Source organism: Protomyctophum bolini (assembly GCF_963924005.1).
Source record: "Protomyctophum bolini genome assembly, chromosome: 17".
Taxonomy (NCBI): domain Eukaryota; kingdom Metazoa; phylum Chordata; class Actinopteri; order Myctophiformes; family Myctophidae; genus Protomyctophum; species Protomyctophum bolini.
Genome location: NC_137878.1, coordinates 11,667,835 through 11,684,732, shown reverse-complemented (window position 1 = coordinate 11,684,732; position 16,898 = coordinate 11,667,835). Strand labels below are relative to the sequence as shown.

At 43.6% G+C, this 16,898-nt stretch overlaps 1 protein-coding gene across 1 annotated transcript in view; it reads right to left on the bottom strand.

Moving 5' to 3' along the window:
* Window positions 1-16,898, bottom strand: part of adcy2b (adenylate cyclase 2b (brain)) — a 66,615-nt gene that overhangs the window by 26,786 nt on the left and 22,931 nt on the right. Inside the window, exons 4-8 of the mRNA XM_080787719.1 lie at window positions 14,826-14,975; window positions 7,994-8,142; window positions 6,913-7,024; window positions 4,574-4,701; window positions 3,262-3,420 (exon numbers count right to left, since the gene is read on the bottom strand). Of these exons, the coding sequence (XP_080643845.1) occupies window positions 3,262-3,420; window positions 4,574-4,701; window positions 6,913-7,024; window positions 7,994-8,142; window positions 14,826-14,975 (698 nt within the window). The remainder of the gene's footprint in view (window positions 1-3,261; window positions 3,421-4,573; window positions 4,702-6,912; window positions 7,025-7,993; window positions 8,143-14,825; window positions 14,976-16,898) is intronic.

Genomic DNA, 16,898 nt, shown 5'->3' with positions numbered 1-16,898 from the left:
GTGTTTGCCAGGCTTGCTTTTTAGCCAGTGGCTGACGCTTAAAAGAATAACACTCATAAAACTTTGATCGGTCCGTCTGTCCATCATTTTAGTCTGAATATTGATATTTCAATAACTACAGTGCAACCTGGTATGGATGTTTGTCTGCAGCCCTAAAGTCACAACTGCTGCAACAACTGAACATTTGTTCAAAGATTGTTGGACAACAAAAAACTTTATACATCCACATATGATAACAGCATCCTAAGGTTAGCAAGGAATATCACCTCTAATACTAAGCATGTGTTGTATAGAGAATATAGGTTGCTACCTTCAGGAAGGAGATATGGTGTACCAGCATACAACAAGGTCAGACTAAAGAGGTCCTTTGTCTACCAGTCGACCTTGAGGCTTAATCAGGAGATGTAGTAGCCACAGGATAATCTAAGCGGTGGATATTGCTCATGTCTTTATGTATGTAAATTGTCTTGTTCTTTGTGTTTTGTATATGTTCTGCATACTTGGCTGCTGTGTCGCAAGACAAATTTCAGTGTGAACTGACAATAAAGTACTATATCATATCATATCATATCATCCGGAGAGTATTCACACTCCTTCACTTTGACCACATTTGTCTTTGTTACAGCCTCATTTCAAAAGGGATTACATTTTTTTCCCCTCATCAATCTACACACAATACCTCATAATGATGAAGGGAAAAAAGTTTTTACGAATATTTCGATAATTTATTAAAAATAAGAAACCTGAAACCTGAATGTACATAAGTATTCACACTCTTTATTTAGTACTTTGTTGAGGCACCCTTGGAAGCAATTACAGCCTTACGCCTTTTTTGGGAATGATGCTACAAGCTTGGCACACTTGAATTTGGCGTATTCTTCCCATTCTTCTCTGCAGATCCCCTCAAGCTCTGTCAGGTGAGGGCCACTCAAGGACTTTCACAGAGTTGCCCTGAAACCACTCCTTCGTTATCTTAGCTGTGTGCTTGGGGCCGTTGTTCTGTTAGAAGGTGGATCGCCGACCAAGTCGGAGGTCCTGAGCGCTCTGGAGCAGGTTTTCATCCAGGATGTCTCTGTACACTGCTCCATTCATCTTTCCCCCTATCCTGACAAGTCTCCCAGTTCCTGCCGCTGAAAAACATCCCCACAATGTGATGCTGCCACCCCCATGCTTCACCGTAGGGATGGTATTTGCCAGGTGATGGATGGAGCCTACTGTGCTCTTCGGGACCTTCAATGCTACAGAATTATTTTTCGTACCCTTCCCCACCTCTGTGCCGCAATAATACAATTCTGTCTCGGAGGTCTACAGACAATTCCTTTGACAATTCCTTTGGCTTGGTTTTTGCTCTTGCTAATGCACTGTGACCCCCTTTCCACCGGCTGGTTCCCAATGGGAACCGGTTCAGTTATTTTTGGTTCTTAGTCCATGAGCCAAAGCTCCAAAATTGGTGGGAAAAACTAGACCTATATTAAATTGTTTATAGGATCAATACAAGTAAATTAATACATGATAACCGCTTCCACAGTAGTAGCTTTTTCATATTTTCGATTATTTGGCATATTTTCCTAAATAATGCCTCATTTGCATACCGGTATTTAAAAATGTAAAATTTGTAATAATAATAATAAATCATTGTCTTCGTGTAAGTACTCAATTGGGGAATTAAGTTTCATGGTGATAACAATCTAATATAGGTATGGTTTTTATGGTTTTATACATTCCAATTTTGGAGCTAAGAACCAAAAAGAACTGAACCGGTTCCCATTGGGAACCAGCCGGTGGAAAAGGGGCCACAGCTGTGGGGCCTTATATAGACAGGTGTGTGCCTTTCCAATCAACTGAATTTCCAACAGGTGCACTCTAGTCAAGTGTCATAGAGTGTGAATACTTAGTGTGATATTTCAGGGTTTTTCTTTTTCATACATTTGATAAATTTGCTGGAAATAAAATGCCACTTTAGTGATTATGGGCATTTGTGTGTAGATTGATGAGAACAAAAAACGAATTTAATCCCGTTTGAAATGAGGCTGTAACAAAACAAAATGTGGTAAAAGTGAAGGAGTGTGAATACTTTCCGGATGCGCTACTATATGGGCTGAATGATAGCCATGGAATGATCTGTGCACCTCCATGCTCCCTGATGGACGACAGCCCCAGGCTGTCTATCTCTCATAGACGTGGCGTCGCCGTCATGGCTCTCTCAGCCACGGGAGTCCCTTTATTTTAGCAAAACAGCAGAGTGCGTGGGTCTGCTATCAGTGCGCTCTGCTTGGGGCTAAGTTGGAATAAGTTAAAACCCAAACTTATTCAAATCGTCAACAACACACGAAAAATGCTTTTTTCTTTGGGATATATCTTTACTTATGGCTAGAATTTAAAAAAAGATACATATCTTTAATTTATTTTCTTCCCCAGACTGCATTCTGCCAACATATCGTGACATGTACACTGTGACAAGTTGTTTGCACTAAGTTAGGTAGCAGTCACTTGGAAACAAATAAATAAGGAAGAAACATGCTGCTGGTACTGTATATAAAATATAACAAGTACTATTTGCACATTCTTAAATGCTTTTTTTTCTTCTCTTTGCTCTTTTTTGTACTCTCTCCCTTTCTTTGATATTTTTTTTCTTTTTTCTTACTATTCTACTGTTATTGTCTATGCTGCTGCATTAAGGAAGCCAAACCAAAATAAGTTTTACTCTTATGTGCCTGTAACAATAAAGTACAACCTTGAATGTTGACTGGACTTGCGCTGTCACGAATGCGTCTGTATTTTTGTTTTATTTGTGTTATAATTTCTTAGTGTACGCGTCTCTGCCACGCATACGATGGGCGTGTGTGCTGTGGAGCCGTGTGTGAATGCACGGAGACGATTGGTGGGAAGAACTTCACATGTTTGGAGAGGTTGCTCTTCTCCGCCGCATTCTGCTTATTCATGTGGGATAAACCGGTGTGGCGAGGCGGGACCACATTTGTCAACACCGTGGACAGATCTCACACTAGAATTGACTTTGTCTGAGGTCCTCAGACAAAGCGCTCCTAGAAATCCCAACTTCCAAGTTGAAAACAAAAGGTGACCGAGCCTTTGCTGAGTCCATCCCCGTTTCAAATCCCTCACTTTCATAAATCTGCTTTTATTCCCTAAATGTTTTTTAACCCATGATGGGTTGAAAATACCACTGCGTATATAGCTTGTTTTATCCTCTATCATTATTTATTGTTGTTTATGGTGTGTATTGTTTTTGGGTGGTCTTACCCAGGCACGCCCCCTGCCTCCATGTGATTGGCCAGGGTGACATCATGTGACCAGACGTCGTACTGCCACTTCTGGAGGCCGATCACGCCACATAAGACGTTACCAGAGTGAACGCCGACGCGCATGTTGATGTCAACGCCAGTAGCATCACGGACCTTCCTGTGACCATGACAAAAAAACAAAAAAAAAACATTGTGTATAGATGTTTTTGTGTGTAATCGACGTGCATGTGTGTGAGAGAGAGAGAGATTGATTGATTGGAGGGTGTTAAAAATCCTAGCGTCCCTAATCATTTGTCGAAAATCACACCCATGTGAACCGAGTGGTGCATCTCCCCTCCCCCCCCCCCCCCCCTCCCTCTCTCTCATTAGCAAGCAACAGTGTCTGTCTCTCTCTGTTTCTGCATGGCCCCTACTGGTACTCATACTGGTGCTCATGAACCAACACATAGGTGAACACGGACATTGCTAGTCCGCTAGTCCGGACATTGCTAGTCCGGACATTGCTATTGTAGGAGTGGTTGCACCACTCAAAAAATAGCCAAACTACACACTCACAATGCGTTGCAATGCGAAAGTCATACAACTTGGCATTTCTTTTTGGCCACACCCCTGCTCTGTCTGTGGTCTATTGGAACTTTCCAGAATTCAGAAGTACAGGTCCAAAACAAATGCTGCAGGGTCCTATAGCGTTGAGGATATTTTGTTAAGCAACTCTATGTCTGAAACTCTATGTATTAACGTACATTTTGGAAATGTAGACAGTCGGAAGTGGAATGAATTTCCTCAAACGTATACCAGCGAAAGATAATATCCTCCCCAAAAAAAGTTTGTATTTGTTATTTATTTAGGCAGTGAGCTTATCGTCTGACTTTCGCATTTGATCTGAAGTACAAACACAGCTGACACTGTCTGGCACTGCTTCCATTTAATCAGTCTGACAGACATTCCCATGTGATTGTGTGCGCACACACACACACGCGCACACACACACACGTGTATGTGTGTATGTGTGTGTATGTGTGTGTGTGTGTGTGTGTGTGTGTGTGTGTGTGTGTGTGTGTGTGTGTGTGTGTGTGTGTGTGTGTGTGTGTGTGCATGCGAGCGCGTGCGTGCGTAAATATATATTGTTTGACAAACGCTCATGGCACACACTGACCTTCTACATTGTAAGCCGCTCTGGATAAGAGTATCTGACAAATTGCTAATTGTAATATGTTGTAGGTTAGCTAGTGTGTGTGTGAGTGTGTGAGCGTGTGTGTGTGTGTGTGTCTGTGTGTGTGTGTGTGTGTGTGTGTGTGTGTGTGTTTTACTTGATTGCCTCACACATGTCCAGACCCATCTTCACACAGTTCTTGGCGTGCTGCGGTAGAGACTCTGGCAGCCCAGACACACAGTAATAGCAATCACCCAGGATTTTGATACGCATGCACTCGTTCTCCTAGAGAGAGAGAGAGAGAGAGAGAGAGAGAGAGAGACAGAGAGCGAGAGATCCTTGTTGTTGGATGGAAACCTTCTAAAGTATGCCTGTGTCCAAAACCGTTCCAAAACCGTTCAATTATTATTTAAAAAAGAAAGTAAAAGCAGCCAATCTACAAGCGCAAAACACATTGCATCATGATGCGTTCATTCATTCACGGAAAAAACATTACAAAAAATTCAAACAAATTGCAGATAAGGGGTTGCTGCCCGACAGCAATGATACAAGATATACAGAATATCATAGATCTGCTGTATTTGAACATTTGAATACTATTATAAACCTTTTTCAGGTAATGGCAGCAATGTCAGAAATAGGGAGGTCAGGTTGGATGGGCCGATCCAACAATAACAGAAAACCGAAAACACACTAGTACGGAGCCCTGTGAGACTCCGGTCAACCATATCACGCTTTAAGGTAGCATGGGAACAGTGAGGTTCCCGGTTCGATCCCGGGTTAGTGTCACATGAGCAAGACGCTGAACCTAAAAATTGATCCCTGAAGTGCAGGTTGGTGCCTTGCATGGTTTCCACCGCCATCGGTGTGTGAATGGGTGAATGTAAATAATGCACAATCCACATAAAGTGCTGATACCGGTGCTGTTGGACAATAAAGATACTAGACGAGAGACAGTATCGGCCATCAACGATGTATCTGCCGGGCTCTAATGCAGTGCTTCCCAAAGTGGAGTGCGACCAAATGGACCCTTATGGGTCTGTAACTCTGAGAGTGGACAAATGGAACCAAATGGACCCATTAGGGTCCATTTGGTTCCATTTGTACAATCTCAGAGTAAAATTAACATTGATATAATTTGGGGTCTCAGAGATAGAAATGCCATTAAATGGGGGTCGGTAGACTAATATGCATGTCACACAGGTTGAGAATCTTCTCTTATGGGGGGTCCCTGGCATATCTTGACAAATGGGGGTCCGCGGGTTATAATTAGTGTCAATTTGGGGGTCCTTGACATGGAAAAGTTTGGGAACCCACTGCTCCAATTGCAAAAGTCAGCCCCTCGAACCCATGACCCGGTGTACTGTGTGTACTGTGTGTACTGCCCACGCCACACGCAGCAACATGTTCCCACCAGAACATCTCTGTTCTGGTGGGATGCGTTGAGACCTCGACGGATGGCCACAGCTTATATAACGGCCATAGCAGAGCTATGCTCTGGGCATGCTAGACAGACAGACAGACAGAGCTGTGCTCTGGGCATGCTAGACAGACGGACAGACAGACAGAGCTATGCTCTGGGCATGCTAGACAGACAGCGTGACTCAACTGTCAGAATGGTGGAGCGAGTAAAACCCTGGAGACTGCACACGCATGCACGCACGCACACACACACACACACACACACACACACACACACACACACACACACACAATCACACAATCACACACACACACACACACACACACACACACACACACACACACACACACACACACACACACACACACACACACACACACACACACACACACTCTCAGCCCACGCCTTTACAACCTGTGGCTGTCAACTGGACACAGATGCCCTTGAAACATACATGATGGGGAGAGGACAGGCTTTCTGGGATGCATGTGTGCGCACGTGCGCCTGCGTGTGTATGTGTGTGTGTGTGTGTGTGTGTGTGTGCACACGTGCGTGCAGGCGTGTGTGTGTGTGTGCACGTGCATGCGGGCGTGTGTGTGTGTGTGCACGTGCGTGCGGGCGTGTAATTGAGCGTGGACGTGTGTGTGTGTGTGTGTGTTTGTGTTTTAACATAAATCTCATTGTTCTTTTGTCAGGACTGGAGATGTTATTGGGGGGAAAGCACAGCGGACGCAGTAGGGCAGTGTTTCCCAAACGTTTTCATGTCAAGGATCCCCAAATTGACACTGATGAGCCCGCGGACCCCCAGTTGAAAAATATATGCCAGGGACCGTTAGGTTCCATCCGTTTGTACACTCTCAGAGTTACAGACCCAAAAGGGCCCATTTGTTTCCAAACTGTCCTTTAGCTGGGTACCCCCTGGAGCTCCCTCAAGGACCCCTGGGGGTCCCTGGACCCCACTTTGGGAACCACTGCAGTGAGGTATCTTTTCCCAGACTATACATATGATCAGAACAATGCAGGGTTTTACATGCAAAACCTTCAAAGTCCACAGCTGCACCTCGTTGTGTTACCTTGGCTATCTGGTCAAACTTGCCAAACAGCTCGTTGAGCATGTGCACCAGCTCCCCCGGAGAGCAGTCGCTGGCCAGTCTGGTGAAGCCCACGATGTCCGCATACAGAATACTGCAGACGCAGACACACGCGCACACACACACACACACACACACACACACACACACACACACACACACACACACACACACACACACACACACACACACACACACACACACACACACACACACACACACACACACACACACACACACACACACACACACACACACACACACACACAATTCATAAGTGTTCCATTTATTGTCAGGGTCCTGCACAATAACAAGGGGTCGAGGCATTAACATTTTTAAAAACCTACGTTCATAGTAATTGGCCTGGTCATAGAATTCATGAATAATAAAACACACGCGGTGTTACACGCACGCACAGTATAGTATAAATGTAATAGTATAAATCATGACAATACAATGTATACTGTATATACGGTATACATACGTGTATATCCATACACACACTTGGCAGTTGGCATGCATATGTCTTTGTGCACCCAAGCGCACATATACCCTTACACACGAGCACATCCACACACACACGAGCCCAGCTTCACTCCACTTATTACTTTTCCCTGCAAAGCTCTGCTGTAATGAGAAAGCGATCCGACAGAAGTGTACAGTATGAATTGTGCTCAGCTCATTGGTGGATTGGGTGCAGGATGTGCACCTCTCTGTGTTTGCCCTCATCAACCCAAAGCATACAAAAGGTGGATCAAGTGTAAATTGAATATGGCTCCAGAAGATGAAAAGGACTTAAGAAGAGAGTCAAGATGCTGCATTGTCAGGAGACAAAGTAAAACTACGGGCTAATTAGAAGATTGTAACAGAGGAGGAGAGGAGAGGAGAGAAGAGAAGAGAAGAGAAGAGAAGAGAAGAGAAGAGAAGAGAAGAGAAGAGAAGAGAAGAGAAGAGAAGAGAAGAGAAGAGAAGAGAAGAGGGTGATACAAGACGAGGAGGAAAGAACGGTAAAGTGACAACAAGCATAAGTAAGAAGTGAGGTGTTGAGAGGAGGTTGTTTGACCTGACGTTGGTGTGCCGCTGTACGTAGAGGTTGTGGAAGTTGTTGGTGTTCTCCGCTCTGCCCAGGTTGGGTCCCTGCAGCCTCTGGATGATCTCGGCCTTCATCACCCTGGCTATGTGGGCTGGCAGGAGGGATAACAGCAGCCGCTCCTGGACAGCCATACAGAGAAGCTTTTCATCAATGAAACAAACAAAAAAGGCTTTCTTTTTTAGGCCACCGCTGTGATATTTTTACGTTAGTTAGTTGCTGCGAGAGTGAGGTCTAGCCAACACCAACTCGGATTCCTGGATCGCTGCCCTCCACAATTTCCTATCCACATTTTGACAGATGGCAGATGGGCCAGCGTTGTGTGCCAGACACGGAGCACCTCGTGTTCCCATTATTTCGAGAAATCATGGAGGGTCACACTCAGACTACAATTATAGCCTTCACTGATGAACACTGGAACATGGAGTCCGTGCCACCCTCCATGTTTTGATTTGTTGAACGGATGATTTGAACAACGCACCAGGTAAAGATATAATTTTGGCCATGTTATTATAAGTGAAAAGTTTCAAAAATGTTCAGAAACGTGCTGAAATGTTTGCCTAATGTTTCCTAATACACCATTACACGTCCTGCAGTAGACCAAAATGTGGAATAAACTCAAGTACTGTCGACCGCTACAAACTGTCAAATCTCAGCTTCTCTGTGAAAGAACGTTTGAAATATTGAATTATTAGGTTTAGCTATTTGCTACGTACAGTACCTAGTTTTTGGAGGTAAAAAAGTAGTATTGTGAAGTATGGTAAAAGCGACGGCTTTCGATGGTGACGTATATGTCGATCAGTGTCGGGTGGATTAAAGGAAATGCCTCTATGTGCATGTATATGTAATTTGTAAATTGATTAGCGGTATACTGTGGTTACTTTGCACCCCGTTTAATGCGTATGTGTCGTCCCAGCATATGACGTCAGGATATAACTGGGATAACTATCTCTCAATGATGACGTAATAAAGATGTGGATTAAACAAGGACCCAATGCCAGAGTGTAATTGGTTTTCGATGGTGACGTAATGACGATATGTTTTAGTGTCGGGAGGATTAAAGGTAATGCCCCTATGTATACATGTATGTAATCCGGCACCACTGCCGTATCAGGCACAAGTAGTCATTACAATAGCAGTGCTGATGTCGGCCATAGCTTTGACCGACTGCAATACAAGCGACGCATACGCATCGAACATCGTCCTAGACGAAACTAGTACTTGCGCGCTCTGCTTGCGCAAGTAATACATTAATGGGGTTCGAATCCTGATGGTTGAGTCCTGCTTCTCCTTAACCCATTCTGACCTGAGATCAGATTCATACGAGGTTTCCACTGGACACACACTGGTCTGATGAACCCATTCTGACCTGAGATCAGATTCTAAAAATGTCAGTCGTTCTTCAAATTTTTCAAAAATAGCAGACCTACAAGCTCGTATCGCGCCACTCGGTGGCGCGATATGAGCTTGTAGATCTGCTATTTTTCAATAGGTAAAGCATAACATGATGCTAACACCAAAATGGGTGCCCGGTCAGAATGGGTTAATTTGTTTACTTACTTATAGTGAGATCGAAAGCTGCGATTACATGACATGACAGGCAGGAGGTTTCATTATATCTATTTCCCCCGGAAAATTCATTAATTCTCTAAAAGTTGAATTCATTCGTGCTCCTTTAAAACAGCTGTCTCCCCACGTCAACTCTCTTCATTCTCACTCGCTATACAAGCTGTCTCAGTCACAGCCACATTCCCACCGTGCAATTCAATCTTTGTCTTTGTGAGCAGTGAACTGAGCATGGCCTCAGTTCACTGCTCACTACATGCTTAGCTGTCAAAGCAGGTCGTACAGCATCGTGGGTGAATTTCCCCTTTTGAAAAAAACCCTTTTGGAGTTTTAAGACTTATGTTATACTTTAGCTATTGAAAAATAGCATATTTCCAAGCTCATAGCGCTATGAGCTTGTAGATCTGCTATTTCTGCTATAAAGATGTGGCACAAATCTTTGAATATATATTATTTCAGAGCTAACCTTTTGAAACTCAAATCTTTGCTTCTGGCCAAATACACATTTTTCTGTGGGTCCTTGACATGAAATAGTTTAAGAAGCACTGACATATGGAAACGTAGGTTTTTCAGAAAACTGTCAGGATTTAGAAGATATTTGTAGAATCGACCTCAGGTCTAGTTCTTACTGAAGTTGAATTTGATGCATGTTCATTGTAATATGTAATTGATTGTCAATATTGTTCATGGAATATTATCTCATGCTTGCTCTGGGGGGGGGGGGGGTTGTTGTGATATCAGAAAAAATTATCTTTGAATTATTTTAATTCATGAAAGAAAATATATTAATAATAATAATAAACAAACATTTGGGGAATGTTTTTAGAAAATGTTTTGAAATAATAATAATTAAAAACCAATAAGGGTGAGCCATAACAATGTGTCTGAGACCCAAATGGTTCCGTGTTTGGGAAGCAGTGGTTTAGACAGAAGGATGCTCAGTTCATTGTTTACTTGGTAACCCAGAGTTTTTCTGAAGCGCTTAATCTGACTACTCAGATCTGACATTTGTAAATCGCTCTGGATAAGTGCGTGTGCTAAATGCCAACGCTGTAAACTACTTTCGCTAGTCATTATTTCTCTTTAAGGGCATTAAGTGGGCTATTGAGGATTTCAGACCATTCCAGTGAATTACATCATTGTTATGAATGACCCTACATGTCTCTAACTGCAGGTAGGGTTATGGTTAACATATACCATCTAATCTAGCATAATATGGTTGCTGGTTTTGCACTTTATACTTATATTCCATATTTTGTATACAGTATGATTATGTTGTGTTTCGTACTTTGGCATTTGGTTTTTGCATATATTATATCCTTATAAGCCCCTTCCAATGTAAATTTACATTTACATTTGAATGAATGAGCCTGGCTGGAAAGTGTCCAAGTGTGAGAGGCCGGGTCTTAGCTATAGGTGAATTGTGACGTATGGTCCTCGTCACTGGCTTACCCTTTGCATTGTTCCTGTTCTATCTCCACACGCGACGGGCGCTCCTCAAACCTCATGTTTCTATATCAGTGGTTTTCAAAATATTTCATGTGAAGGACCCCATCTGAAAATATGTTGTCCCAGAGACCCCCCAGAAGCAAACGTGCGAGTTAAAAACGTTCGCTCTGAAAGAACATATATTCCAAATTTGTGCCACATTTTCACGATGTTTCAAAAATAGCTAAAGTGTGACATAATGCTTAACCCCCTCCCCCTAGCATCACGCCAGCATCCGTTTCTGAAAGCCGCCATTAGTCCCTCTGTACGTCTAAACCAGGGGTTCCCAAACTGTGGTCTGTGCACCCCTTGTGGTGCGCAAACGCCTTCTAGGGGGTGCGTGACATGAAAAGGGTAATGGCGGTTTTACGGTGTTATTTTATGGTGTTATTTAGAAAATCCGGTAAACCACTGTTGCAAGGAGATGAATAGAGCAGCTGTGGGAGTATACAACAGCTGCACGTCCCTCAGTGCCATTCTGTAATTCTGTGATTCTGCCAAAATCATTTTCGGCCAAATACAACGAGACTGAGCGTTGGGGGGGTGCGTCAGCAATAGATCAGGAGGTAACAGGGGGTGCACAGCCAATAGAGTTTGGGGACGGCTGGGACTCTAAACAGTAAATTATCTTCAGAAGCGTTAAATATTGCAACCTCGCCCACAGCATAACATCAGCAATGGTCTTAAACCCCAGGGGGGTCCAGGGGGGGAAATCAAAAACATCGGAGTTGGAACCTGAGACCAATTGGGTCTCCATTTACCCCACAGAGCTGTTCATGAGGTGGGGGATGGGGCTTAAGAGGATTTATTTCACCATAATAATATTAACTTGTTTAGCGTATTTAATGAATCTATATTAATTCATGAATTTAAACACGGTTATGAATTCACTTTTTATACCAATGATCCCAGAACGTCCGCGTTCTGGTCAATCACTGCGGATGGCGGCAAACAGCCTTTTAATACGGCCCAGAAACAGGAACACAACAGGAAACTCCGCTCTCGTCTTTCCTTCTTCCGATTGGCTACGGCCGGTAACGTGACACGCGAGTCATCAACGCCGTGCAAAGGAACACTGGGTTACAGGTGCATGATGGGAAGCAGAGATTATTATTTAAATATTATAGCTGTATAGAAACTATTCGGCCTGCATACTTTTGGGGTACAAACTATTGTGGATTTATGAGCTGTATAAACTGTGTATAAAATCCATATTATGCGCATACGATAATATGCACTTTCACATATTATGTGAAAGGGGAAATTCATTGTTTCCTACTGTTTTCCGACAGCATGCAACAGATTGGGTCCATTTGATTTAGTGTATATCATAAGTCAGAGCGGAAGAGAAACATTACCACGGTTGCAAATTATGGCAGGTGTGTGGATATATTTCCGTTTTTCTCATCAGTTTTGTAAATGGGAACACGCTGCCTCGATCTGTTCCATTAAGTCAGCCCCCTGCCTGTATTTCAGCTGCGTGCGTGTGTGCGTTTTTGTGTGTTTATGCGTGCGTCGTGCGTGTGTGCGTTTTTGTGTGTGTGTGCATTTTTGTGTGTGTGTGTGTGTGTGTGTGTGTGCGTGCGTGCGTTTTTGTGTGTGTGTGTGTGTGTGTGTGTGTGTGTGTGTGTGCGCGCGCGTGCGTTTTTGTGTGTGTGTGTGTGTGCATTTTTGTGTGTGTGTGTGTGTGTGCGCGTGCGTTTTTGTGTGTGTGTGTGTGTGTGTGTGTGTGTGTGTGTGTGTGCGCGTGCCTTTTTGTGTGCGTGTGTGTGCGTTTTTGTGTGTGTGTGTGTGTGTGTGTGTGTGTGTGTGCGTGCGTGCGTGCGTGCGTGCGTGTGACTGAACAGTGGCCTGAAGGGGGGGGTGTGAGTCATAAATGCAGCTCACAGCAGAGAGAGTCATTATATTGTTCACACTGCAGGCTTATTCTCTAAAACACAACTGGCAAATTAGCCGAGAAGGGGAGAAGAGGACGCTTCAAACTTTCAGCCATACTAGAAAAGAACTACAAACACTCTGCTATAAACAATCCAGGGTATAAATAGACATGGAAGCGCAGCTCTATTTATTAATGTGATCTTTTTTCATTTCCTGAAAAATGAACATTTTGAAGTTAAAGATGGAGCGCCACGATTTTTTTCCACGCTAAAACATGATCATCAGGTATTATTATAATATGGAGGAAGAACTTTTTCCAAAAAGTGTACAGTATTTCATCAAATCATGCTTTTATGTGGACACGCCCACCAGTTCATTAAGTATGCCTGGTTCACAAGATCACATTTACTATGGCATCACGGTTCAGGAGAAAAAAAGGGCATCTCCATCTCTGATGATGTCACGTGATGTCACGAGACCTGGGCACCATATATGGAGACTTTCCCATGTATGGGGATTTTGAGTGATACACCGACTGACGGGAATTGCACATTTTCATAGTGTGTGTGTGTGTGTGTGTGTGTGTGCGCGCACGAACGCACGCACGCACGCACGCACGCACACACGCACTCGCACATCTGCGCATGAAGGTCTTCATGAACAACAGATTCGTCACAGACCTCAATCAGCAGCTCTTAGCATGTAGGCTGAAAGCAGCTGAAGTGGACCATGCCAAAGAGAAATTAAAATCAAATCAAGGACATTTCAAACCCGAAGGAGCACGAGTGCTGCTTTCATAACCACAGGCCTGGGAGACTGGAGTAGAGGTGCATGCGGGCACTATGACACGAGAAGCAGTCGCTTGTATTGCAGTCGGTCAGAGCTATGGCCGACATCAGCACTGCTATGGCAACAATACACCGGATGAGAATTGAGATCAGGTGATGGAGTAATCAGATGGAAGAATGTTCTTGGTTTGAACATCATGTGAAGTAAAAACGTCTAGTTTGTGGTCTACAGAGAGAGCGAGAGCATTCTATCCACATAATATGTGGATAGAATGTCTATATTATAGACACAATCAATTTGCCACTGAATGACATAGAAGATTGGGGCCAGCCAAGAACACACAGACACGTGCACATGCGCATCTGTGAGTGAGTGTGTGTGTATGCCGTATGTGTATACGTGCACCACTACACTTTTGGCTACTTGTGAAGGCCAAATGTCCCCAAAAGTATAGTCGAATTTGAGACCGTATAGACATTGTGAGGGTTCAGAACTTCAGATATATATATATATTTTTTTTTAAGTTGTCCACACCGGCATCGAAGTTTTCTCTTATATACTGTATATGTTAACCCATTCTGGACGGGAACCCCTTTTGGTGTTTTAACTAAGCATTATGTTATACTTTAGCTATTGAAAAATAGCAGATCTACAAGCTCGTAGCGCACCACTCGGTGGCGCGCTATGAGCTTGTAGATCTGCTATTTTTGGGGTCCTTGACATGAAAAAGGTGGGGACCACTGACATAGAAACATGGGTTTTTCAGAAAACTGTCAAAATGTAGAAGACATTTGTAGAATCGAACTTAGGTCTAATGGGTTAAATAGTTCTATATTCTGATAGTAATTATTGCTATAGAGTGTTTGTTCAACAGCAGGGTCTCAGCTGTCTCTCCAACTCTTTATTAACACAGAAAATGCAGTTGTGATTGGAAGCAACGACACAAAAAAATGAGCAGGCGCAATTAAAACTTGCGCCTGGTGACCTCACAAGTATAATAATACAAACGTGTGCGCACATGTGCGCGCACGTGCGTGTGTGTGTGTGTGTGTGTGTGTGTGTGTGTGTGTGTGTTCGTGGATACCTGTTGGTGCTTCTCAAACTCCAGTTTGATGGGGGACTTGATGCAGTTGCAGGTGTCCTGGTAGGTCTGTCTCAGTGCCAGGTCCATCAGGTGTTTGTGGTAGGCCCCGGCCAGGTTACCACAGGTGAAGATGATCACGTTCGCTAAGATCTGTCACATGCACAATACAGAAACACAACTCAATAAATATATACATTTATCTGAACTTTGACCGTTCACCAGGCCTGGAATTTCATCCTTTTATAAGGGCAAGGCCATCAATTAAAACAAGGATTTTAAGTCCCCGGTCATAATTATTTTAGCTTAAAGGTTAAGGATGATTACATTACATTTTTTTTTGAAGGCGAACATTGGTTCAGAACAGTGCTTCTTAAATAAATAATCACAGCTTTAAATAACAAAATATAAGTAGCTACTGTTGTAAAATATTGTACACGTGCGTGGGACAGTAAATATCTACCACTCCAGCAGTGTGTGTGTGTGTGTGTGTGTGTGTGTGTGTGTGTGTGTGTGTGTGTGTGTGTGTGTGTGCGTGTGTGCGTGCATGCGTGCGTGTTGATATCAGGAAGTGATGACAGTCAATCTTCTTATCCACATATCTGCCCACTGGCACCATTATATCATAGAACCTGATCTAAACACACACTTGCACCTTATTTTCCATTCACTTCATCCACTGTGTCCACCTTCAAGCTCCTTAAACTGTGGCCATGCATATAAATGGACTGCCCTGGCCTCGGAGCCAAGGGAATTAATGAGCCTCATCAAACCTGCTTAATTGTCAATGTGTTTTTCCAATGTCAGTGTGTGTGTGTGTGTGTGTGTGTGTGTGTGTGTGCGTGTGTGTGTGTGTGTGCGTGCGTGCGTGCGTGCGTTGTTGTGCACAGCACTTAGGTTCAACACTGTTGTTCTAAACATGCTCTGTAAATAAAGTGGATTGGATTGGATTGTGTGCATGCGTGGCTGCAGCTAATAGAGAGTAGATTAGACGGCTGTTTTTCAGATGGATAATCAAGGAAAGAGGCCAGTGGAGGAGAAGTGATAAAAACAAATGTACTTAAATTGTGTGTGTGTGTGTGTGGGTGTGTGTGTGTGTGTGTGTGTGTGTGTGTGTGTGTGTGTGTGTGTGCGTGCGTGCGTGCGTGCGTGCGTGCGTGCGTGCGTGTGTGTGTGTATAATAATCAATTTCCTCAAATGTTCAGTCAAGGCTGAAGTCTCTCCCATACATGTTAAGTAGCCTTGCCGAGCCATGAGGCCCATAGGGGCAGGAGCCTATGTCCTGTTTCTGTAGCGTGAGGCAACTTGATGTACAAGTACATGACGCTAGTATGTCGCAGGGACTTACCCCCAATCCAACCCTTGATGCTAAGTGTCAAGCAGGGAGGCACTGGGTCCCATTTTTACAGTCTTTGGTATGACCCGGCCGGGGATTGAACCCCGACCTCCCAGTCTCAGGGCGGACACTCTAACCACAAGGTCACTGAGTTGTTACATGTTACTGTAATCATGTACTGTAATGTTCAAGGTGGTCTTTATTGTGACATCTTGTCTGCAGGTACGTTACATCTTGTCTGCAGGTACGTTAGTGTAAAATGTATTTTTGTTCCTTGGACAACGTAGCAGCATTTGTGATATTAATACAAATTACAAAGAGCATTTTGATCAATGTCTCACCACTTACAATGCTAAAATGTGCGTGACGTTCTGACTCCTAGCTTGTGGAGGTGAGAGTGCATTCCTTAATTATAATGTCCAGAGTTGAATAAACAAACACCTATTGACGTTTCAGTTAACAGCCATCACAAAGTGTGTAGTGCGCACGCACGCACGCACAGACAGACCAAAATAATGAAAATACAGCCAAAAGACGCTAACAAGTAACATGAATGGAACATAATTAAATTTGACTGTACATTTGAAAAATGTGAATAAGGAATCCTTCTATTATACTGTCACGATCCGGGCCTCTGCCCCTGCTTTGTGTCCGTCTCCCTGTCAAGTGTAGACCCCAATGTGACTCTGCCCAGCAGTGTGTTCTTGCCAGGGCTGGTCAAAAATTAAAAAAGTAGATTT